The sequence below is a fragment of the Oryzias melastigma genome, linkage group LG23, assembly GCF_002922805.2.
Source record: "Oryzias melastigma strain HK-1 linkage group LG23, ASM292280v2, whole genome shotgun sequence".
NCBI lineage: Eukaryota > Metazoa > Chordata > Actinopteri > Beloniformes > Adrianichthyidae > Oryzias > Oryzias melastigma.
In genome coordinates, this window is record NC_050534.1 from 3,243,520 (window position 1) to 3,269,128 (window position 25,609).

The 25,609-nt window shown below is 39.8% G+C and overlaps 3 protein-coding genes across 8 annotated transcripts in view; 2 read left to right on the top strand and 1 right to left on the bottom strand.

The window, feature by feature from the left end:
- LOC112153058 (angiopoietin-4) overlaps nt 1-11,219 on the bottom strand; it is a 31,985-nt gene extending 20,766 nt beyond the window's left edge. The window contains exons 1-7 of one of the 2 annotated variants that reach the window (XM_024285326.2): nt 11,150-11,219; nt 10,413-10,499; nt 10,304-10,322; nt 10,127-10,224; nt 8,035-8,152; nt 7,738-7,917; nt 5,064-7,602 (exon numbers count right to left, since the gene is read on the bottom strand). In XM_024285326.2, the coding sequence (XP_024141094.1) occupies nt 7,298-7,602; nt 7,738-7,917; nt 8,035-8,152; nt 10,127-10,224; nt 10,304-10,322; nt 10,413-10,481 (789 nt within the window). In that variant the 5' untranslated portion in view covers nt 10,482-10,499; nt 11,150-11,219 and the 3' untranslated portion in view covers nt 5,064-7,297. Of the gene's footprint in view, nt 1-5,063; nt 7,603-7,737; nt 7,918-8,034; nt 8,153-10,126; nt 10,225-10,303; nt 10,323-10,412; nt 10,500-11,149 lie in introns of those variants that run through there. The other variant, XM_036210130.1, reaches the window with a different exon arrangement.
- Nucleotides 1-25,609, top strand: part of LOC112154401 (fibrinogen C domain-containing protein 1) — a 40,033-nt gene that overhangs the window by 5,151 nt on the left and 9,273 nt on the right. For 2 of the 5 annotated variants that reach the window (XM_036210124.1, XM_036210125.1), the window contains 5 exons: nt 464-667; nt 829-1,009; nt 1,323-1,460; nt 1,618-1,660; nt 2,347-2,479. In XM_036210124.1, coding sequence (XP_036066017.1) covers nt 2,378-2,479 — 102 coding nt within the window. In that variant the 5' untranslated portion in view covers nt 464-667; nt 829-1,009; nt 1,323-1,460; nt 1,618-1,660; nt 2,347-2,377. The other 3 variants (XR_004947106.1, XM_036210126.1, XM_036210127.1) reach the window with 3 other exon arrangements.
- On the top strand, nt 11,695-24,692 carry LOC118597845 (zinc finger protein 436-like). Its single transcript, XM_024285301.2, has 2 exons — nt 11,695-12,908; nt 21,984-24,692. Exons 1-2 carry the CDS (start codon nt 12,737-12,739, stop codon nt 23,480-23,482), a joined length of 1,671 nt encoding a protein of 556 aa, XP_024141069.1. The 5' UTR covers nt 11,695-12,736; the 3' UTR covers nt 23,483-24,692.

Consider the following 25,609-nt stretch of genomic DNA (forward strand, 5'->3'; position numbering starts at 1 on the left):
AGACGCGGGCCGCAAATCATCATCCTGCGGGCCGCAGATGGCCCGCGGGCCGCGAGTTTGAGACCCCTGCTGTAGAGACTCAGAAATGACTGCAATTCATAATTCTACCACTAGGGGAAGCAATGGAAACGCCAGACCGGCATGGCAAGAGATCAAGAAATCATTTGATTAAACTATGAAATAATTAGGGATTATCTATTAGGTTGTCTGAGTAGTCTGCTACTGAGTAGAAAACAAAACAGAAACAAAGATACAGACAACAAGTTGACCATAGTTTTTTATGCTATTATGTTACTGGTCTGGCCCACTTGAGATCGGAATGTGCCAAAATGAGTTGAACACCCCTGTTATAAAAAATAATTGTAATGATTTCACCAAAAAAAACTTTTTAAAGTATAATTACAAGTTATAAAGGTTGTAAAAATAGGTTTAAAATGACAAATTAAACTGTTTTTTCTCATAGACATAGATAGATAGACGCCTCATCACGGGATCCGGAGTGAACCAGCAGCGCCGCCATATTGCTGGGGTCAACCTAAGCTAGGTCTACGTCCAAAACCATTCGTAGTCAACGGGGAATTGCAACCATGCCGGTTGTTTGTTTCGCCTTCGGATGCAACAACCGAGAATCTTTAGGAAGCGGATCTTGTGGAATGACCTTTCACGGGTAAGTTCTAACAATAATTTGGTTATTAGAGGATTTATAAGTCTGTGTAATAGTAAATAAAGTTACATGGCTAACAAAGAAAACCATCGACAGAAACTGTTCCTCCTTCGTATTATCTTTTGCTGTATTGCTGATCTTTTTCCCACTGTCCAATTTCTTAGGTTTACGAGTGTTGTGGGATTAGAGAGGGGATCAGAAGCTGCTATAAGACGGGAGGAGTTTGTTGTGACGGAGTTCTCCAGGCTCTGCAGGGAGACCTTCAACACGGAGGATTTGAACAGGACGAGGCAGAGAGAGGATGTAATCCTGTCTGTCTTCAGCTTTCCATCACATCTCCAAACGGTTAGTGTATTTATCTGTTTTAATCCTAAACTCTTTTACATATATATGTGTCCTCCATCATGAGAAAAATGCTACAAGAACACGTTAAAAACACCTAAAACATGATTTTCATTAGAGTGGATGTTTAAAAGTGTGTTTTATCCTAAAGGTTAGTCTAGTAATTGAGAGTAAATGTTTTTCATCTCTACATGTTTCTGTGTATTGTAATATATTTTGAAATAACACATTATCAAATAATCTTTTTGTAACTAAAAGGTACTTGATGCTTTGAGGCTTTTTGATCATCACATTGAGAAAACATTTTCTTTTGAAGGTTCCAGTCAGTCATCTGTTTTGTGGTCACTGTGGACACATTGTTGGCAGTGATTCCTGAACAGGTTCAGCGTTATGTCTGCACACTGCTTCAGCCAGGACTGATTGGAGCTTTCCTTCAGCTCAGTCAGAGCATCAGGTACAAACACAATAAGAAGAACTGCCATAAAACTAAAACTATTTTTCAGAACCAAAACAAACAGGCTAAGAGACAGCTTTCACCTACAGGCTGTATCTGCCCTAAATGTGGACAGACACGAACACCTTATTCCTTAAGGTAAATGTTTTTTTTCCAGGAGGCTGACCCCACTGCAGGGCAGTTCCAGGGCTTTCCCCACCATTTGATGGTTCACTGTGGTGTCTTACCCAGTTGGTCAGGAAACGTGCAGCAGCAGATGAGACTGTATCCCTGTCAGCTACAGACCTGCACTCCGCTCTGATGTCAGAGGAAGATCTCCCATCCTCATTTGCATGGATTCCTGCAGTCATGTGACCACAGTTACCTCCCCGCCTGCTCTGGTAATCTTGTAGTCAATGTCCAGACGTACATTTAAGACTCACCACTGAACTCTTTACTTATCGGTAAATTGGACTTCATTTTTCACTCGTTGAAAAATTCATTGTTAATTTATCAAACTCTGCTTGGTCTGTCTCCATCTAATCTGAGGCAGCTTTTGGATATCTATTCTCCTGTGTACAACACCTGCTCTGCTGAACTGGTCTGTTAACAATCCCAAAATCAAACTCTTCACCTGGTTCTGTGTCTTCTCATCTGCTGCAGCAAGAGACTGGAATGATTTACAAAAAACTGCTGCTGTTACACAGTGTAAAGATTTTAGGGTTTTATACTTTAACATGGTGTTTTTTTTCTTGATTATATTTAATTATATTTCTTGTTCTTGTAACACCTCTCTTTCTTTTCTCAAAGGTCTTGCTTTTCGTCATGCCACAGTTGTAAATCTGAATGATGTCCTTAATCTGTCCTGCCTGGATAAATAAAGATTAAATAAAAAAAGCTATTCTGGATTTATTGTCAGAGAAAAACTGACCTGTGAAATGTGCTGTTCAAGCCCAGTCAGCTGCTGTGCCTTCATCCTTGGATCAGAGCTTCCATCTGCTTCATCAGAAGAGCAGAGATGTCCTCAGAGGACAGTGAAGGTCAGAGCAGCAGATCATGTGATGCATCAGAACTCTACAGAGAAATGTGTCGGTGTGTCAATCTTTCTGTTTAAGATGAAATTGGTCAGAAATGTGTTTTGACTCAGGAAGTAGATCAGAGTTCAGGATTAACAGACAATATTTGAGGTCTTATTGTTTATGTTCCATAAAATACAGCTGCACCACACGCACTACCCTGAAGTTTCAGAGTGCTGTCACATGCAAGAGGTTGTGCAAAAAAATGATTTTTTAATGGTTTTAGTTATATTTTATTCACAACTAAATATTTCAGCTTCGTTAGATCTGTGGATGTCAATATTTCCTGTTCTGTGGTTTTTAAATGCTGCCTCAGGCTGTTATTTTATTCTAGCAGCAAGGAAAACAACCTATTTTTTTTCCCAAATGCTCTAAACCTTTAAATCATAGAATGAACATTTATACACACACATTTTAAACTTGTTTTATCCTGGAGAGCTGCTTGAACTCAATTGCACATGGAGGACTAATACAGTTATTCTGCTTGCTTTTATGTTTCATTTGTTAAAATAAAAAAACATAATTATTTTATTAGATTTCTTTCATTAGATGTTAGATTTATGAGCAGTTTATTTTAATATATATTTGCAAAACTATGTCTAGTTAGATTATCTGAATACTGTCAAGGCGTTTTAGTTATTCATCTTTTGCAAAGTAAAAAAAAAAACTTTTTTAGTTTAAAATGTAAAATATATTCACTTTTCAAATTGAAATGGCATAACACGTGTCTGATTTTGTTGGAATTCTTTTTCTGTCAGTGGTTTTTGGCTCCTCAGCACAACAGAAAAGAGAAAAAAGCAATAAATAATCATTAAAAATAACTGTCAACCTTGTTTTGCTTGATAAAATAATTCTTCTTTCATTATTATACCATATCATGTGTTAAACTAGGTTAAAAAGCACAATAGAACGTTTTTTTCTAGTTATAAATCTACCTTCCTCATTAGAAACAATAGGGCTGCGGGCACATTTGGACCTCATGAAGATGGCGGCACGAGACATCAGCTCCAATAGGGGGCGACGAGCTTTGGCATGCCTCGTAGCTGTATTGCCTTTAGTTGTCAAAAATCTACTGGCTTGCAGAACCTTCCAGTGGACTTGGAAGTTATGCAACAGTGATTGAGTGCACTTGGCATTGAATCCAACAAACTTCATCCTGGTGATGGGTTTCCAATGAATGTTTCACTCAAGATTGTTTGTTTAATACTTTAGCCTTTATTAGCCTATGATGCTAGCGTCATTTCACCACTCAAACATGGGTCCCCTTTGGACCATGAGTGCCTGGCTCAGGAGAAGGTGGAGGAGGAAAATTCTAAACCTCCACAGAATTTTCTGTAACATTCAGTCACGCAGCATGGCTGTATGTTACCTCAAGCTAACCTGACTGTCAATAACAGACCCAGACCACACCTTCCCCCCAGAGTCGGTGGTCCAAGCATTGCAACCGTGTCATCATGCCCTCACGCAAGAATCTTGTACACTACCAGGGCGGGTCAAGGTAAGGGGAAAGAAGGGGTATCGCATACCTGGGGGTACCATGAAATTTGTGGGTGCTACCTGCTCATAGCGGTATTCTGATCGCACAGTGCTGTTTGATCCCTCGGACTGCAAACTGCCTGCTGGACCCCTGGCTTTTCCCTCCTTAGTGGAGGTGTTTCGAGGCACAGTGAATATCCCTATTGTTAATGTTGGCTCTACGGATATCTCTTTAAATTCTCGCACTCTAGGCATACTGGACACAGTTTATGTTGTTAGCCTCCCGGCTGGGATCAGCATTGAAGGGGTTTTCCATTTCTGAGTGTTTTTATCTCTTCTGCAAAGGCATTAGCTTGCAAGTCTTTCAGAATTACACATTGTGCGTTCTCTCTTTCCTGTACTGTACTGTGTTTTGTTGCTTTGTCTTTCCTTGTGAAGTGAATGAGTCGGGCTATGGCTTGAGTGGCTTTGTACCAAGATGAAAACTTCATCAACTAGTCTGATAAATATGTGTGTTCTGTTTTGAATGTGTTCAGCGCTTGTACCTTTTTGACTTCTGGATCGCCGAGGGGAATGTTCTTGTCAACTTCCACTGGGGGTGGTATCTCCTTTTCCCAGAGGAAATGCAGCCCTTTGAACCAGTCCAATGTGATTAGCTGACTTGCAGTGGAGCCTCTAGAAGCAATGTCCGCCAGGTTTTGATCTGAAGGGACATATCTCCAGAGCTGTTGAGCCTTATTTTTTGACCTCTGTTTGATACAAAGGTATGGAAACGGCGTGCTTCATTACTTATGTATCCCAAAACCACTTTGGAATCTGTCCAGAAATACTCATCTGCCTGTCAAGTAGCTCTTCATTGTACCTTCTCCTTTCTCTTCCAGCAGATGGCTGCCTCCCTCCTTCCTCACGTTCTTTAGTCTCTACTTGTCCCTGAACTTCCGTCACAGATAGAGGAGCTTAGGACTAGTAGAAGATCTCTGTTCCACCACCGCATCCATGCCATGATGTTCATTATGTAAAACTCCTGAGAACAGCAATTTAATGATTGCAGTTTAAGTGCAGTTGGTGTGGGTGCTTTCTTTTCTTGTCTTCTTTCTTTTCTGGAGAGTTTAGTTCACAGGTTGCCTCCGGCAGGTAGGGAGCTCAGTTTATTGGGCAGTTTCAACTCCCTTCCAGTGTGTTGAGCTTTGTTTTTTGTCTTTTTGCTAGATGTCTGTTTTGTTCTTTCCTTATTTCTGCTCTGGTTGGTACAGGTGAACAAGGAACAATAAAATAAAATCCACTTTGTGTGAACTAATCTTGGTCTACTGCCCCATCTGAATTTGTGTTTAGACTTCATATTTATTCGCTCACAAGAGGATTTGCTACATTGGTTACATAAGATTTACATTGAGATTTTTTTTGCAAATTGGAAGCTATTTGAAAGTGGAAACAAAGGACAACACATTTTTTTTTATTAATTTGGAGGCATGCTGTCTGCCAAGTGTTTACTAATTTTTTGTGCACTTTCTCACTTGAACAGGGCTGATCAGCCAAAGTTGAAGGCTGATTTACTCAGACTCCCACTTGAGATCATTGTTCAAATCTTTATTTATTTTCCATTTGGTCAGTCAGCAGTCAATAGGTAAAAACCTTAAAGCACGCATAATAATAGCAAAAAATATTTACAAATTAAAATCCATTACACAATAGCAATAAATAACTTCAACCTATAACAATTTATAGAATTTCAAGTGTTTCAATTAACTAACATTCTCCCTAATTTTACAGTGAATTAATTTCCTTTATTTTAATTAATTTTTTTAAGTTCATATATCAGATTCCTACATTTTTATTTACGTACATATATCAAACTTAAATAATTTAAGAATTAATTTAAAATAACATTAGCAGAGAATAAGTGCATTCAAAAGCAAACTTCACACAAAAAAAGTTACACCGTACAAGTTAAATGTCAAAGTGCATGAAAATGAAATTTCCAAATGGTATCTGAAGTACACACAAACAATTGTGAAGCGCACGCCTAGTTTTCACAGCGCACCGATCACACAGGAAAGAAGTGATAGCGGCTATTATAGCGCTCAAACAAAGTCACTTCTTCCCGGCTGCCTCTTCAACAGATGGATGGTAATTGGGCACAGGTAGGCATGCTTTACACAAGCCCTGTCAAGGCTTGTATCCCGCCGGTGCTTTTCCTGACTGAAATGCGTGCGTCGCCATTATAGGGGCCATACCATGAAAATTCTACTTTTTGAGGTTTTAAGTGCATTAAATTGATAATTCCTCACAATAAAGAACCCCTAAGCGGTACTTTGATCCATTCATGCATTCTCCAGTAATCCTCTAAAACCTGCACTCTCAGCACCAGCACCTCCCATACTCACGAAAACTAGCGGCTCCTATCATGCTGATGTTGGCATGGTGTGACCCACCGCCTCTAGGAAGAGTCTATGCTGCAAGCTCCGCCTCCGGACTACAACTAACACACACCCACCTGTAGCTCATGTTGTATGTACTCTGCAGAGAAAACAATGGATTGTAAGACTATGACTTTTAAGTGTAGAAAATGTTTCTCTTTTTTTGGCTGCGAGAGGTTTAGGTGTTTGTTTAAACTTCTAAAAGAAGAACCAGCACATCAGAAGTGGTTGGATTTTATCTCCGGGATCCGCCAGCAACTCTTTGTCTTTGTTTTTTTAGTGTTCCAGAGGTAATATACGATCATACATATGGATATAGTTAACTTTGAAAGGCTTAAAAGAAAGTCATAGTGTGGCCCCTTTAAATGTCCAATGCAGCGCCGTCACCTGCTCAACGGTTCCATGTCATGTGACTCAGACACTCAGAACAACAATGTCCATGAAGATGGTTGTTTTTATCTGGTATCAATTAGACTTTTTGTGCTTTGAGTTGACCGCACCATCAGCACACTTATTTTAGGCATTGGTAGTAAGTTTGTTCTCACTTTATTCTGTCTTGTCATCCACAAAACCACACATCTTACTTGGTCACCTGGTGGGATGTGTCCCGAAACTCTTAATAATCAGTTAAATGATGAGTTTGCTTGATAAGCTACTTTTCATGAAATGTTCTCTCTTAGCCACATATGATCCCTGCCTCAACAAGCTCAGTGCTTGTTCTTAGTTTTGTTCAGAATCATGATCTTTAGAAGTGCAGCTCACAGCAGTTCAAACATATTTTCTCAGACTACATGAATTGGATAGATCTGAGGGACTGAGGCAAGCAACTAAGTAGGAATTTCAGATAGTTTTCTAATTAACAAGCGAATGAAAATGTGTGAAACCATTCCTAAGGCAGTAGGGGAGTGATCATCATTCTGGTGGCCTTAGCTGAGTAGGGCGCAGGTCCTTTCCAGGTGAGCCAGTGAAGACCTGAAAGCCAACCAATGTTCTCCCCCTCTGGATACCAGTGTCCATTTAGATTGGCAGAGCCGCACTTGCTGTACCACCAGCCGCCATGCTCGAAACTAGTGCACGACTCCACAGCAATGTCACCAAAGAAGCAAGGGTCGCAGCCGTCATTGTCACGGTCAATGGTGCTAAAGCCAAATCCATTTTGGTCGAGGCCGTGATACGCTCCTCTGATGGCATCACCTTTAGACAGGAATAAAAATCAAAAGTAAACATGATTGATCACTGAAAACATCAGTACATATACCGGTACCAATATTTATACTATCATATTGTTATTTTTCTAAGAACTTCATCTTCATATAGAGACATCGGTACCTGCGGTTCCTCTGTATCTGCCAACACTCAGTCTGTAATTTGTGCTCTCATCTCCGACCCTGAAGTCTTCATACTCAGCATAAGCACTGCCACCTTCAAAGTCCCACAGGTCCACTCTCAGTTTCCACCTCTTGGATTTGGTCATTGCAGAAATCTTCTCCAGACCGAGCCAGTGATCCCCTGAAGGAATCAGGAGAACTTTTTTTTTAATCATTTTGCCCTCTTTACTGAGAGAGGGTGGAACTCTGTTGTTCAGATAGTTCAAGATAAAGCATAAACAACCTATAAGTTACATACCTGATATAAATCCAAATCCATTCTTATATGCTGCCCATTCCCTGTCGAAGGCCACTGCTCCTCCAGTACGCCTCTGGATCACCGTCCAGATTCCATTTGCACCCATCTCACAGTAAGCCTGAGCAGGAAAAGATTTATTCAAGCTTGTAAAAACTTTATCAAAATATACCTAAAAACAGGAAGGAAGATGTTTTAACCAGTTTTATATTTTACCTAAATCAAAAGTTCCCCACTGCACTGCATAACAAGGCAGCCTAAAAAGATTTTTTTTTAAAAGGGTGATCTTCTTTCTAAAATATTTTTTGTGAATGAAAAAAGGTTTGTTTTTCCGTACAAATTTTTCTTTTTATTTTAAGAAATACTGACAGGCTCTAACCTCATCTGCTCATGAAAACTATGTGATTACTTGCAATTGCTGCAATTGCTGCTCACCTTTCGGTATATCCCTTTAGGGGTTGCCAGAGCGGTGCAGCTTTCACTCTTTCAAATAAGTAGTATGACATAGATTTTAACACCAGATACAAATGTGTATTTTATCTGGGCTGGGAACCGGCACAGGGAGACCCAGACTTGGGCCCCACTATGGCCACATAGGCAGAAGCACAAAAGGTCTTGCCCGAAGGCCCACACTGGATGAGGCTCATTGGAAATGAACCCTGTGTGCCACCCCGGCATATGGTAAATGGTGTATACTTTTATAGCATTTTCTACCCTCCTTCAAGGGCCTAAAGCGCTTCAGTCACAGACCCATTCACCCATTCACACACTGGCGGTGGCTCCACTGCTGAACACTAGTGCCAACCTTCCACCAGAGGCAATTCGGAGTTAGATGTTTTGCCCAAGGACCCTTTTGATATATGGGCGGGCAAGGCAGGAATCGAACCGTAATCTTATCAGGAGTCAACCGCCCTACCACTGCACTACAGCCCCCTGATATTGTGATATTTTGACAAACGCATGACATGGAGATATTGTGGCTTATCAACTTTTAACTGCAGGTCGTCTTATAGTTTTCATGAAGAGAAGAGATTAATGCCCAACTTGTTAGTCGTTCTTCAGTTTAGTAGTTTCTAAAAAACTAGAACGATAGGAAAAAAATAGAGGGAAAAAAGCTTTGTTTTAAATACATGAAAACATCAGAACAAAAATCTAAATTTTTTTATTTTGCTCCAGTATAAGATATTAAAATCTAGTAACAAGGAGTTCCACACAAGAATTCAAAGAGGGAAAAATAGGCTAAAAAAGCTAACTGTTTGAAGACATTACGTCAAATTAAATATTATACAGCTCAATGATAATTTTTTTTTTTGGTAAACAAATGGTTTTAATTTTTATTTTTTTGAACCCCATTGTAGTTTTAATAGCAATTTTATGCCCTGAAATATAATTTCCTATTCTAAATATTTCAGTGTTAAATATTAATTTTGAGACTCAACATTTCGATGGCCAGGAATTTGATGGGGAAAAAAGAAATCACTTATAGAACATCGGTGACATGATTGGATTAGCTGGCTAATACACACATTTACGGGCATACAATTTTGCTGTTTGAAAAACAAGGCTTCAAAAAAAAATGAGAACGAAAATTCAAAGGTTTAAAAATTTAGAATTTGACGGAACAGAAAAACCTTCACAGATTAAAGGTTAAAAATAAGCTAGTGTAAAAATTTTCACTTATTACACAATACATTAGAACAGGATCTTAGCACTAGTTGGCCTTTCTTAATAAATTCTCATAACCTTCAAAAAGACCGTTCAATTTTAAAATAAGACTGAATTTGGCTTTTTTATCGTGTGAAGTAATTCTGTTAAATGAAGTTAAGAAGCTTTAGATTATTTTAATTCTTCTTCTCTTTACCTACAGTAATGGATCTTTCCAAATCTCCATTAAACACACTGATGACCCTTTTCTACATTCTACATTATTAAAGTGTAAATTGTTAATAATAACTAAACAGTTCACAAACTGCTTCCCTTCTTTGTTTATTGACTCATTCTGTTACTTTTCCTGCAAATTTATCAGACTTTCTTGTCTAAATTGATGGAAGTGAAGAGAACAACACAAACAACCAAAGAAAGCTGTGTTTGAAACCTTAAAGCTGCAGCTAAATCCTTCAGGTTGAATGTTGTAAACTCCACTGGTTCCATTTGGTGAAAAAGTTTGAATGTATGAGCAGTCAGGGGGTGCACCTGGTATGAAAAGAACAAAACAAAATTTAAGAGCCTATTGGTGTTGAACCTAAAAAAAACATAAAAAAGAGTTATTTACCTGTGTTTCCTGATCCACTCTTTTTGTTGGAAAGAAAAACAAGAAATGATGAGACTTAATTCAAGGGTCAACAGTTATTTACACAGCATAAGTAGTTAACTTTATTTACCACAGTCTGCACAGAGAAGATCAAGAGGAGAGCTAGCATGGATCCAGACCATCCAGAGAGACCTCCCATCTTTACCTGAGTTTAAGACTAACCATAGACATATATAATCACAAGCAGGGTGTGACATCACTCAGAAAGTATCTTGCTCTTGCAAAATAAGGACAAATCCGTCAATTTATTTTTCCAAATTACGGGCGCCGCCATTTAAAGCCAGATTACAGTGATTGGTTCAAGTCGTTCTGAGTCACGGTTTTAGGACAACTACAGTAGCCAATCAGGAGTGAGCTTGTTGGAAGTCCACACCCCTTTCACTGAAAGCAGATCGGGAGAACCTGTCAAGCACATATTTAACAGGTACCACATGCTTTTACTGAGGCATCTGATTGGTCAATTTAGAACTTGAATAACTTGCAATAAAAAAATACTGTTGGGTACTGAGTGGTTATTCTGACAAATAGATTGACTGAGTGATGATTGTTTATTTCTTAATAGAAGTCTATGTGATTTTGGCTTCTTGGAGACCACAGGTACTTCCTGTTTGGAACATGAGGGGCGAGGGGTCATGCTGTCCAGTGATTATACAAGTCTGTGCGTGAGTTTCTTAATGTTATATGATACAAATCAAACTTTTCTCATTAGCACAAAGCTCCAAATCCCTGCATGTAACAGAATCATCTTCTATAAACCTAACAAAAGTTTCAATGTTGTCAACGAAGACTCTTTCCTGGAACACAAACCTGTTTGCTGTGTAGTCCTTGTGTCGCAGCTCGAAGTCACTCAGCAAACAGCAGCTTTTAAACTCTTTCTGGACTGCCCATTGACTGTATATAAGAACTGGACTGAGCAAACACCTACTTCTGTGTTCCAAATAGAAAGTACCAGTGGGTTGCAAAAAGGCGTCACCCCAATGCTCCTTTTATCTCGACAAAAAGGAATAAATTTAAGTAAATCCCAAAGGATCGCTGACAGAATCAAATGTTGGGATGGTTCTCCCTCAAAGGCTTGAACAATGACTTGTACAATTCTCCCGAGCCGCCGTTATTAAAGTAGAAGCTGTTTACATCCCGCGGTCTCGTGGTCGAGGCGTGGAAAGAGGCGGAGACTCACAATAAACTCACTCCAGATTGGTGACAGTACTTCCTATAGATTCATGACTCAGCTATAACTCACAGAGACTCAGACCAATCGCTGAAGATGGGTTGCAGACGTTTGCAATATGGTGATAGCCATTTCAAGAAGTGACGGTGAAAGCGGTGGCCTACTCTCACGAGGAGTGAAGGTAATGCATTTCCAATGGGGGACCTCATTGCTCGAGAAGTCCAGTATTTTTACAGTCAATGGGGCTGCCACACCTCCTCCCTGTCATTGTGAATGCTGTCATTCCTGTTGGGTCAGGCTGAGAGTGAGCATTTGTTGTCATACACCAGTGTAACTGAACTGATTATGCCCGCTCCTTTTGGATTTTTTTAAGAAAGTACGTTTATTTTTGGTGATAAATCTGACTTGGAAAACAGAAGTTATTGGTAAATTGTAGCCTTTTCAAACGAGCCTTTAGTGGTCACTTGAGGAAATGAAACTTTTAATTTTTGTTATGTGTGACAAATTCAGGAAAAGGGGTTTGGGGGCTTAGTTTTCCATTGGAACCATACATGCTACCAAGTATTCATTTCTGCGCAATTATGTCTGTATGAATATTTTTTATTGACAGATATCTTACCTCAGACTAAATGCTTTACATTTTTTTTATTTCCTTGTTCACTTAAGAGAGTTAATTATACATGACCATAGTTTAGGAATATGATTCAGTTTATTTAATCTTTGATGCGTTTTATAGTCAAATCTGGACATTGTGATTGGTTCCAGTCTACTGACGTCATATATTTTACCCAAAACGTGTTTTGTGTAGATTTTCTTTTTTTATTCAATATGTAATTAATTAAAACTGTTTTTAAAAATATTGGAATCTTGGAAAATTTCAACCATATTGAGATCCATTTAAGCATTGTTTACGGTTCTTTTTAAATAATATTTTCGCACGTGACCCGGAAGTAAACAGCACGAGGCTCTAGCATAGACTGCATGGGCTCTAGCGGCGTTAGCTTGTGTTGAGAGGACGGCGGTGTTTCGCTCAGACGTTCGTGAGGTGTTTGGACAGAAAGGACGATACTTGGTTCGGGTCCGAACTCTCCAACTTTAGTCGTAAATGAGTGAAAAAGCGTTGAATGTAAATAAGGTGTTTTTGGGATTGGAGCTGAAGATCGGAGCTGCTGCTGTTCAGAGGACTGTGGTGTTGGAGCTGAAGATCTTCTGCAGCTGCAGGAACCATGTCTTCCCTTCAGTCTCTGAGAGAGTTGATCAGCGAGCGACTCGCTGCTGCTGCTGAAGAAATCTGCGGACTCTGTGAAGGAACCATCGTCCAGTACGAGCAGGAGCTCTGTCGTCAGCGCAGACTGCTGGATATCTGCTGGAAACCACAGATTCAGCTCGACCACATAGGTAGGACACATCTTCTTCATCTTCTAGAACTTTCGGGTCCAGGTTGTAGTGGACTCATGAAGTGTTTGATGATTCCGGTAAACCGACGGTCTGCAGTCGTTCTTCTTTTTGTTGCGCCTGGCTTTGTGACCCCCAGGTGTGTGTGTGGGGCCTGGGGGGTGGGAACAGGCAGGTGGAAAAAGCACACATTTTAAAGGAAAAAAAAATGTTATTAAAAAAAAGAAGACAAAAATCAAACAAATTCTGATCCTGTAACTATAGGGAAGCTTTTCATCCAGCACTTCTCTCTGCTGGTCTGCTGTGTGTTTTTCTTTGGATTTTTCCTAAACTGAATCACCTTTTGTGTTTAGCTTTACCTGTTTTAAAGGACATAATCAAAAGTTAAGATCACACAAAGAAACCACAGAAAATAAAAAGGAAACTAAATAAGTTGATGTAGAATTAATGACATTTTTTTGGTTGGAATATGTTGTCATATTTCCAGGAAAAAACAAAACAAAACACCAGTCAAATGTAGAGCTGGGTTGATAAAATTGATTAATCAATTTTTATCGATTTAATCACAATTGAGCAATTATCACTTGATGAAAATAGAGATGTATTTAGCACATACAGCTAAAGTCCTCTATCTTGTTGCTAACATTTAATGGAGTTTCCGATCGGATGGCTAATGAATTGCATTTTAAGGATCGAAAGAATCGAGGGTGGAAAAAAGAATTCGAATTGAATTGATCCAGGCTCTCGTGAATCAAATTGGATCGTTTCTGGATATTATTATCGATTAGCTGCCAGACAAGTTGGTGCTCATGGCAGCCAGTTTTTTAACATGCCCCCTATCTACCTCCAAAGGAATGTCACAGCAAAGGATTACGAATATAACATTTTATGGCCTCTTCAAGGGAAAATAAAAGATCAATACTTGGTGAGAACCCATCAAGAATCAATAACGGGAATAAATATTGTGACATATCGCAATATCGATATGTTGGCACACCCCTTGTAAGAATGCAGTGCTTTAGACTAAGCACCGGTGCAAAAACGTTTTTTTCAACTGTTTTTTCTGAAAGTCTGGTGCACCCACCTTCTCAACCACTTTGTATTCAACTCAGCACTTTCATACGGTCACTTTACTTTTTAATTGCTGTCAATATGTGCATTAAAAATTAAAATAAGGGCTCGGAATTACTGGGTACCTCACGATACGATGGGATAGGCGATTCATGACTCACAATATCAACTATATCGCGATACCGCAATAATTGGTTAAAAATATAATCTCTAATAACTTACAATATGCAGAAGAATGCATTTTTTAGAAAAATATATCTCCATTTACCTTTTTAGCTTGAAAACAATCATAATGAACAACCTGTTTTATTTTGTGCATTAGATAATAGACACTTTTGTGCAACATTGCTGGAATCAGTAATACTATGTTTTTGACAAGTACTGACACCAATTGAATCGGAATTATCTGTAAAATTCAGTAAACATGAACAGCAGTGCCACTACTTAGTGCAGAATTGTTGCAAACAACAGTACAAAAATTCAAGTAGCTGCCAGGTACATTGGTGCAACGCGCGCCCCTATCTGTTTTAAACATGTTCTTGCAGCATTTTTGACAATACAGAGGACATATAAAATAATAATGATAGGATTAAAACTGAATTTCTGAGTATTTTTTTTCTTTCAAGTATAAACTCATAGTTTGGAAAAGCTTACATTTGTGACACCACGTGAAAATGGGAGGTACTTAAGTCTGCTCTGCTCCATTCTGATGCATACATATGTAGATAAGTAGATCCATGTACGTCTTTGTTTTCCTCGTCTGAGCTAGAATCTGGATCAAAACTGTACAGCTGGATAGATCTAATATTATTAATTGTTTTTGTCGCACTGTAATGTTAGCTTGGGGTTGTGAGAGGCTGTAAGCTGGTGAGTGTAAACAAAGATTTCATGAGATATCAGCGTGGTTACAAAGGCAATTCAGAGGTGAATTTCTAGTTTCTGCTCTGCAGAAACTATGTCTCAGAAAATGTATTTTTAGATTTGTTTAAAAACAGCAGAATCCTAATGAAAAAACATCCAAATATAGTTGGAATATGACTTTGAAATGCTTCACGGAGCTGAAACTTAAACTAAATTAAATTTTTACAATTTTTGTTATTAGTACAGAGTCTCACTTCATAGGAATGTCCTGAATGAAGACATTCTTTTGATAGCAGCGTGTTTGGGTCAGCGGTAACATTCATGTTTTGGTCTAAAGCGCCTAATGGCAAATAACTGTCAAAATGATGGACAAACATCATCAAATTAGTGATGTTTCTTTTTTGCTTACTTTTTAACACTTCATTTTGATTTTTGAAAATTACTTTTATTTTAATTTTTTTAAGTTTTCTTTTTTGTGTGTTTTGGTTTGTGGATTTTGATTTCTAAAACTTGATGTTGTTGTTTTTATTTTGTTTTTAATTGTCATTGAAATCTTTATAGGTTTTTGCGTTGATGAATGTGTTTATGTGATTTAACCTTAAGGGCCACCGTAGATAACCCTAAAACACCAATAGGTGAATAGGTGAAAAACTTTTTTTTTTTTAGCTTGCCATAAATCTTGCACTGTTCACACGATCAGTGTGAATTAGCTGATTCTGACGTGGAGAAAAGCGTGTTTATTTTTCTACCTTACTCTGATGAACAAAATGTTACTGACCTGGAGCGCTCATATACATATACTGTACAGTCAATGAGAGCACTGGAACACAAGCCACTTCTCTCCGTGGTAAATGGCGTATACTTGTATAGCGCTTTCTACCCTCATTCGAGGTCCCAAAGCGCTTCACAGTCACAGACCCATTAACCCATTCACACACATTCACACAGATATGGCGGCTCCGCTGTCGAATACTGGCGCCAACCTTCCATCAGAGGCAATTCGGGGTTCAGTGTCTTGCCCAAGGACACTTCGACATATGGGCGGTGAACAAACCGGCAATCTTCCGACTAAGGGGCGGACCGCCCTACCGCTGCCCCACGGCCATCATTCACTACATCACCTTCTTGGTTTGCCTGGGCTGGTCATGGAAAGTCCAGTTTGATCACATTCATCCTTCTCCTTAAACCAAAATACAGTTCCTGAGTGCACCTATGACTGCAGCTGACCACCAGACTGGATACATTTGGTCTGCTTAAACTGAACCAAGGTTCCTGATAATCTAGAACAAAGTTTTAGTCTAAATACGCCCACGTCAACTCAGGTCCGGGACCAGGAACTGGTCTCTGAACCATCTTGGTCTTGGTTCATTTCCAATCGGACTGAACATTGTTTCGCTCTGAGATTTAGGGCTGCCACAATTATTCAACTAATCAACGACTTATCGACTATTAAAATAGTCGACAAATAATTTAGTCGTTGAAGCGTCGTTTTTTTGTTAGTTTTTTCCTTGTTCTGAACTTAAAACTACGGTTCGTGCTTTCTAATGTCGGGTCTGCCATTCTCTTTGTCACACAGTTGCATTGGTGCTAATCCGGTCAGCAGTGATGTCACAGGAAGTTCTCGGTAGGCTCATAACAACACGCTAGCTCAAAAATGTGGGAAACACAAGGAAAATAAAAGAGTAAAAGGTGTCAAATGTAATTTCTGCTAGACAGAACTTGTGTTCCATGAGAGCACTATGGCAATAAATGATCACCTGCAGATGAAGAATGTTGAGACTGAGTTTGATCACATTAAGGCAGTCACTAAATCAGGCTATTATCATCTCAAAAATATCTCAAGGATTAAAGATCTGATGTCTAAGCAGGACCTGGAGAAACTAGTGCATGCTTTCATCTTTAGTCGACTTGATTACTGTAACAGTGTTTTTACAGGACTACCAAAAAAATCCATCAGGAAACTGCAGCTTATTCAGAACTGGTTACCTGTCTGTCAGAGGATAGACTTTAAAGTTCTGTTACTGGTTTATAAAGCTTTGAATGGTTTAGCACCAAAATACATGACTGACCTCCTGACCCAGTATGTACCAGCCAGACCTCTCCGGTCATCTGGATCCGGTCTTTTATCAGTTCCTAGAGTCAGAACTAAACATGGAGAAGCTGCATTCAGCTTCTATGCACCACAGATCTAGAACAGACTTCCAGAAAACCTTAGATCTGCTGAAACACTCAGTGTATTTAAATCCAGCTTAAAGACTCACCTGTTCTCAGCTGATTAATATGTATTCAAAAGTTTATGTCGCACTGTCTATCTATGCTTGTTTTAAATTAAAATCTTTTTACTTTTTTTTAATCTTATTTTAATGATCACATTTTTACTATTTCTTTTGTTTCTTTTAATGTTTTATGTAAAGCACTTTGAATTGTCTCTTTACATGAAATGTGCTATACAAATAAACTTGCCTTGCTAACACTGCTAGCGCTGCCACGGCTATCATTACTGTGCTGTTTGGAGATGAAGCAGAAGATCTGCAGCAGATCCGTGTCTACGGCGCTCGTCACTTACCACACTCGAATAACATGTGCGTAATGTTGGGTCCACCTTTTGTGCAGCACTGAGTTTGGAGCGCGTGACTGGGAGCGCGACATCAACAGGACTCTCCTGGGCCGGCTCCGCAGGTTCTGAAGCGAGACAGTTAACATTAAGAGCACTGTTTTTATCGTCTTCCTCCTCCAAATGGGTTGACATAAAAATACTATCACGCAAGTCAATATCCTGCTGTTTTCGGGCCTGCGCTCGTGTGAAGGCACAAGCTGGATGCAGCTTGCGCTCATGTGAGTCCAGTGTAAGAGCTTTGTTCATTACTTCGAGATGAGGAATTACCTTCCCGCCAGTCACATCGTTTCCCAGCGGGACTGTAACTCCTTCAATAGGTAGTTCTGGGCAAACTGCCATGGGAAAAACGCCTGAAAGTAGTTTGGACCTTAGATGAACATTGTGAATTGGGTGAGGAGAGTAACCCAATTCCAATACCTCGAAGGATGCAGCTATATCCACTAAAGGAAGAATCAGAAAAGTTTATTGCGTTTGCCAAAATCACAGTCTGGGACCCACCTGTGTCTCGTAGAATACGCACAGCTCTTTCATCCGCACGGTCGCTGCTGAGCGAAACGTAACCCTCGAAAATAAAAGGTGCAAAGCAGGTGTCGGGATCCTTTGTGTGGTTTTCAGCAGGAGACTGCAGAACCAAACCGACACCTTTCGGACTGGGCGGAGTCTGCGGTGCTGGAGAAGACTTCTTCTGAAGAGAACAGTCGGCAATAACATGTCCCGTCTTATGACAATAAAAACACTCACGTGTTTCTTTGTGTGGTTTTGAACGAGCGGGCTGAGCTACAGCTGTCACTCCGGGGTGGTCATGATGCGGGGGGAAAGATGCTTTGTGAGTTAGCACATATTCATCGGCTGACACAGCTGCAGAAACAATGGATGTGACTTTTTTTTTGTTCAAATAAACCACAAGTCGGTCCGGTAGACCTCGCTTAAATTCCTCAAGCAGAATCAACTCACTGAGGGAAACAAAATCATCCACTTTAGTTGCTGCGCACCATTTGTCAAATAACATGGATTTTTCTCGGGCAAATTTAACATGCGTTTGTGACATATTTTTTCTCTGTTGTCGGAACCTCCTCCGGTAGGCTTCAGGCACCAGTTCGTATGCCTGTAAAACAGCCGCTTTAACTTTATCGTAATCCAAACTGTCAACGAGAGGGAGCGATGCTACAACCTCCTGCGCTTTGCCCTACATTTTGCAATGTAATAACAATGGCCAAATCTCTCGGGGCCACTTCAGAGTGCCAGCGATACGTTCAAAGGAGGAGAAATAGGAATCCACTTTCGACTCTCTGAATGTGGGAACAACAGAGATGAATTTACTTGCATCAATCGGGCCGGTGAGTAAAGTAGGGGAAGAGGCAGTGACGTCTGCCGGGAATCCCGAAGGGCTGGGCTGAGCCGGGTGGACGTCAGCAGCGGGGGATACCGGAAGACGGGCTTGGGCGTCCAACTCCAGCTGTCTGATCCGCACCGCTTGCTCGGCTTGGATTTCAAGACGTTTTAACTTGAGACTCATCTGCCGTTCCTGAGCCCTTTCTTGAGCCTCCATCTGCATTCGGGCAATTGAATAAGGGGCGCCGCTCAGTGGACGCTTCCGCAGTGAACCTTGAACTGTTTGTTCTTGGTTGTACTGAAAAACAATGAATTTCCCCCCAGGGGATTAATAAAGTAATAAAGTATCTTGATTGAATACGCACCTTTAGCCGAGCTTCATCCCGCTACCCATCGCTGCCGGGAGAGAACGGCTCATACTGTGGGAGTGTTACGATCCCAACCGAGGGGAAGGGAGAAAAGGTGTAACATAGAAAAATAAGAAACCCAGACTGGAGCACTGAGGTAGTGGGCAGCTTTTTAATTGGCTGTTAGCTGCAAACTTTAACATAAATAGAATTTCAACAAAAGAAAACAAGGGTTAAATCTATACAAAACTGAAACATAAATTCTCTCCACATGAGAGTCAGAGACAGATTCACCAGGTCTATAAAGTATGCTTACACACACACAAACTTTCACCAGTTTCTGACACAGGCTCTCAACAATAAGCTCCACACCAAAGTCCACAAGAAAGAGGACTGGAACTTAAAGTTGGATTTTCACAATGGGCAAGCTGACCACCAGAAAGGGTGTTACAAAAGCTGCCGCTGTTTGATGGGAAGTCAGCTCTTTTATCCAGGTGTGGATCTGCAGTCACTGGTCCTCAGCTGATTGCGTGATGAGGTCCAGGTGGAGATGGGCGGGTCCACACTCTGCAGAGCTGCAGCTTTCAGCCAAGACACCTACAGAAAAGAAAACTCACAAGCACACCAACTCATTCACCACAACTCAAACTCAAGCACACAAACCATACACAAAGAGTGCCGGATACACCAGGGCCGTAACAGGGAGGCTTAGGGGGATCTGTCCCGCCCCAGTCTTCCCTGTCACCTCTCGTTGAGGTGTGCCTGGCACGGGAAGCGTTTCCGCGTGCCCGCAGTCACCTGCTGGCGGGGCGCCACTGTCGCGTTCGCGGTCACCTCTGTCGGAGGCACCGTTCGCGGACTCCAGAGGCACAGTCTGGGCAGGTAGCTGGAACACGCCCTTTTCCTCCAGCCTACTCACCATCAAAATGATTTCCAATCTCCACCATATCACTTTTCTGACACAGTTTTAACAATTTTAGTGTAGGATGGGCAACAAAACCCTTCAGACTAAAGCCAGTCGCCATGGTTTTACCCTTTTACAATGTGCGCGTAGGAGCTCAGGCAAGGCTCCAGAGTGTCATGTCAGCACTACACCTGTCAGAATCAGAAACCACAGCTGCACAACACACTAATCCCTTTAAAAGTCCCGGACGAGCCCCCACTTATGTTACGCCCCACTGGGGAAAAGGTGCAACATAGAAAAATGAAACTGGGAGGGATCAAATAAGATTGGCAGCTGGGCCGTTTAGTACAAAAGGCTTAAACAAAACGCAACAGAAATAAGAAGGGGAGAAGATTACCAAACTCAGAAACTCAGGCTTTTCAGCATTAGGGTGTTAACAGAAACGCAACACAAACAGTTTAACCAAAAATCAAATCATAACACAAGTTAAGCAAAACCAAGTCAATATGTCAAGAAGGGCATCACCAGGCAAAACAGGCTTATATCAGCTGAGGCGGACAACAGGGGCAGGCTGAGGAAACTGAGTCTCTCTGGAATTTCAGCCGCCACCTCATCCAGGTTGGGCCACTTCTTTTATATCCTCCTGTCCTGGCCTGGCAATTGGTGAAGGTGAGTGGAGGGAGGAGAGATGGTGTTCCTTGAGGGAGGCGGAGCTAACAGCAAGCACTTCAGGCATCTTAAGGAAGCTGTTAGCACAAACTAAAACAAACAGAAACATACATATACAGACACACATAAGCATAGCAAGTCAGGGGCCGTGACAGTCTTTCAGATCAGTTGCTGCCTCATATAAGTATATATATATATATATATATATATATATATATATATATATATATATATATATATATATATCAGACCCTCCAGGATTTCGCAATGTTGCGATCGCAACTATCAACTACCAGTGATTTGTTGCACACCTTGCAACTTTTTATTTTCACCGCAGCTTTGACCATTCTACCGTGACAACAGTCATTGATGACATGACTTTTTCCCTTCTGACTTCTTCCCTGGAGGCATGCTCTTTTAGTCTTCTTTGACTTTTTTGTCTTCTCTCCCCACCCTGCCATATGCGCAGGCACCACGTGGAAGGGTGCGGGTGCTGGTGCGCTTATTGCAGGTGAAGTATTTTCCTAGTGCATGTGTCACAATAAAAATAGTTGGAATACGAGAATGTGAATTTTATGTCATAAATAACATTTTTAGGTGATTTTCAAAAATATAGATATTAAAAAAACATTGCAACCTTTAGTGGCAACTTTTCTCAAAAGCCGCCGCAACATCAGGCGTTTTAGGCCGCAACAATCGTAAAAATCTGATGCGAAACACACACACACACACACACACACACACACACATACATATATATATATATATATATATATATATATATATATATATATATATATATATACGGGCGGCTGTGGTACAGCGGGTAGGGCGGTCGACTCCTGATTGGCTCTGATGAGAGGTTGGCGCCAGTGTTCGACAGCAGAGCCACCACTAGTGTGAATGTGTGTGTGAATGGGTAAATAGGTCAGTGACTGTGAAGCGCTTGGGGCCCTCAAAGGAGGGTAGAAAGCGCTATACAAGTATACGCCATTTACCATTTATATGTATGTATGTGCTTATATATATGTATATACATGCCACGTTCTACAAACACAGGTACTATGCTAAATGTGTTGAACAATAAAAGTTGTTTTAATAAAGTTGTCACAGGGACGTGGAAATGCATTAGTATTTTTTTTTACATTTATAGCTGGTCAAACTGTCATCACAGTTTCAAACACAGATATTGCATATCTCAGATTGTTCTCAGGCTTAAACAATAAAAAAAATAGATAAGATTGGACTAATATTTCTTTGTGTTTCTACCTCTGCAGTCCTCCCCCAGCATTGGGTGATAGAAGAGGAAGAACACTGCAACCAGCAGATAAACTTTAGAGTGGAACAGAATGATCCAATACCAACACAGACTGAAGAGGAACTGGAGGAACCAGAACTTCTACAAATTAAAAAGGAACAGGAAGAACAAGAACCTCCACAGTCGGAAGAGGTACTAGAGGAACCAGAACCTCTACAGATTAAAGAGGAACTGGAGGAACTAGAACCTCCACAGATAAAAGAGGAGCAAGAAGAACTTTGCATCAATCAGGATGAAGAGCAACTTGATCTGAAGGAGGAGAGTGATACCTTGATGGAGATTACTATTTATGAGGAAAATGAGAAAACTGAAGCAGATCTAAACAAGCAGCAGTGCTTTGATGTAATTGATAGTCAAGATGAAGATTTAAGCCAAAATGAAGAATCAACATCAACTACAGAAGAAGAGACAGACCCACAGAACAGAGATCAGAGAGAGAGAAGATACAGAAGTCATGTCCAAAATGTGGACAGCTCTCACATGTCAGTATTTCGGTGTGACTCTGATGTTAGAAAACATTTCAAGGAGGCAATTTTAGGAAAGAAATACAAACAATCCCCAAAAGAAAAGAGTTTGTCCTCTGTAAAGTCGGATGAAGGGACAAGAATTACACACAATATGACACTCCACGCAAGAGCAGAGTCTGATGACGGACCTCATGTCTGTGAGGAATGTAATAAAAGTTTTAGTTATAAATCTAGGCTCAGACTTCACATGATAACTCATACGGGACAAAAGCCTTTTTCTTGTAAAAACTGTGATAAAAGTTTTCGTCAAATATCTGATCTCACAAAACACATGAGAACTCATACAGGAGAGAAGCCTTTTTCTTGCAAAGAATGCGATAAAAGTTTTATTCAAATATCTGACGTTAATAAACACATGAGAACTCATACAGGAGAGAAGCCTTATTTGTGTAAGGAATGTGATAAAAATTTTAGTCAAATATCTGTCCTCAAAAAACACATGAGAACTCATACAGGAGAGAAGCCTTATTTGTGTAAAGAATGTGATACATGTTTTAGTCAATTATCTACCCTCAAAACACACATGATAACCCATACAAGGGAGAGGCCTTATTTGTGTAAGGATTGTAATGCAAGTTTTAGTCTTTTATCTAATCTCAGAAGACACATGAGAACTCATACAGGAGAGAAGCCTTTTCCTTGCGAAGAATGTGATAAATGTTTTAGGCAAATATCTGACCTCAAAAGGCACATGAGAACTCATACAGGAGAGAAGCCTTTTTTGTGTAAGGAATGTGACAAACGGTTTATTCACGTTTCTAATCTCAAAACACACATGAGAACACATACTGGAAAGAAGCCTTTTCCGTGTAAGGAATGTGATAAAAGGTTCAGTCAAACATCTAATCTCAAAAAACACATGAGAACTCATACAGGAGAGAAGCCTTTTTTTGTTGCCAAAAATTGTAATCAGGAAGTTAAAATTTTGTAACTCATAAAAACAAAGGAAAACTCCCAGGACAGGACACGTAAAGAAATGTCAATAATGATTTGAATAGGAAAGTTGAAATTTAGTGGTTTATTTAACAGGTAGTAAAAAAAATATGTTTTTCTGTCTCAGAATTGGAATTCAAAGTCAAAAAATAATAGGATTGTCAGCAACGATTATTTTAGTAGTCGATTAGTCACTGATTATTTTTTTTTGATTAGTCAACTATTATTTTTTTCGTGGGATGTGCAATTTTATTTTTTTACAAAAGGGGACAGTGCTGGTAATCAGTCCCTGGGGGTTCATATCATATATATCAGGGTATGGTGCGTTCGCAGAAATTGATATTTTACCTGTGTAGTTCATGAATTTCAATTTCACCTTAGAAAAGACAAAAAGGTTAATATCCTAGGTAAGCTATATGCTAGCACAAAAATACAATTGGCTATGTCTTTTTACTGGATGTATTAAACAAAAAAAAATATGTACTGAATCATCATCATTAATACTTTCATTTATATTTACATTGATGCAGTCATGAAAAGGAGGCACAATTGATTATTGAATGAATAGAAAAGTTACATTTTAGCTGAAAACATTCTTTTTTAATTCTTCTGATTTGATATTCTAATTTTCTAAGACTATTTTTATCTATAGGCAACAAGTTTCACTTTTTGTGTTGATTGACAAAAATATATTTTTAACCAAATTCAGTCTTTTAAATTTACAGATTTTGTTTTTTTTTAATTAAGACTTGAATTATGAACGATGTAAGATTACATTTTTTAAGACATTTTCATCATGTTCAGTTTTTTTGGTTAATTTTTTTTTTTTGTAGATTTTTGTATTTTATTATTTTGTTTAAAATTGTTCAGTTAACCATTGTGGTTGTAGTTTATGCTGAGACAATTGTCTGTGTGTTACCACTATTATTATTGTTACACATCTCTAATTCTAACACTTCTTATGTAGTGGTTTTTTAAATATGAAATAATTGCAGTTTATATTTTGTTGAGTCATGTCGCCAAATATCAGTTTTGTGAAGAAAATATTTAGTAAAACTGTATTAAGGAAGAGGTAGCTAAAGAAACAGACTGGTGTTTGTGTTGTGATTCCTCTTTTCTAGTAGAGATTAGAAGAGTTTCTCTGTTCTTTTTAGTTTCCAGTGTTCTGTCTCAATCTTGAAGAATAAAGTGGACGTGAACATCAGTCAGAAGTGTGGAGTCTTTCCCACAGTGGCTTTCTGCTGTTTATTGGTTCTCTGCAGGTTCCAAAGCTGGACTTCTCAAGTCCAGTTCTGGCTGCTGAACTAAGGACTGAGGTCAGATCTCAGAGCTCCATCCAATCATGTGATTGTTTCATCAGTCAGATTGACTCTTTGATGTCTTTCTTCAATCTGCCTGTTCCAGTTCTGAAACATCTCTAAATCAAATCAAACTTTATTTATAAAAAAGCGCTTCTCATACTTTGTGCAACTCGAAGCGCTTTACATTCAAAAACAAAAACATACAATAAAAGCCAAACCCACCCTTCACCCTCCCCCCATTCAACACATACAACCCATGATCCCACACACAATGAATACTTCTAAATGAGAATTGTAAAATAAACTTAAGGCTTGGCTCTGCTGTGAGGAAACAGTATGGAGGATTCTATCATACCAGGGACCAGATCAGTCAAAGGAACATCGCCACGGCGCTCACCCAGACTGGGACAGCAACAGAGTCCACTCCACAGCTGTGAGGCTGCAGTGCAGGACTCCAGCCGCCCCAGCAAGGGCGAGAACCACGGCAACGACCCCAGACCAAGCAGACAAGCCCTGATATGATAGAACCCACAGGAAACACTGGGGGTAAAATCATAGTAAATGTTTAAATAAGAGACATAAAATATTGTTGAAAATATGAATAAAATAACATAATGTATAATAATAATAACGTATTATAACTTATGGAATAAATAAGGACATAAGATCAACTAAAAGCAGAATTATAAAGGTGGGTCTTGAGCCTCTTCTGAAGACCTCTACGGTCTCTGTGGCTCTCTGGCAGGCTGTTCCAGTGGCAAGGACCATCCATCCATCCATTTTCTTGACCGCTTCTTCCCTGTCGGGGTCGCGGGGGTGCCGGA

Excerpts from the sequence above, each read along its gene's own strand:
- LOC118597845 (XM_024285301.2), top strand. The coding sequence starts at position 12,737 with ATGTCTTCCCTTCAGTCTCTGAGAGAGTTGATCAGCGAGCGACTCGCT. Across the intron at positions 12,909-21,983 it reads GATTCAGCTCGACCACATAG|TCCTCCCCCAGCATTGGGTG; the intron begins GTAGGACACATC and ends CTACCTCTGCAG.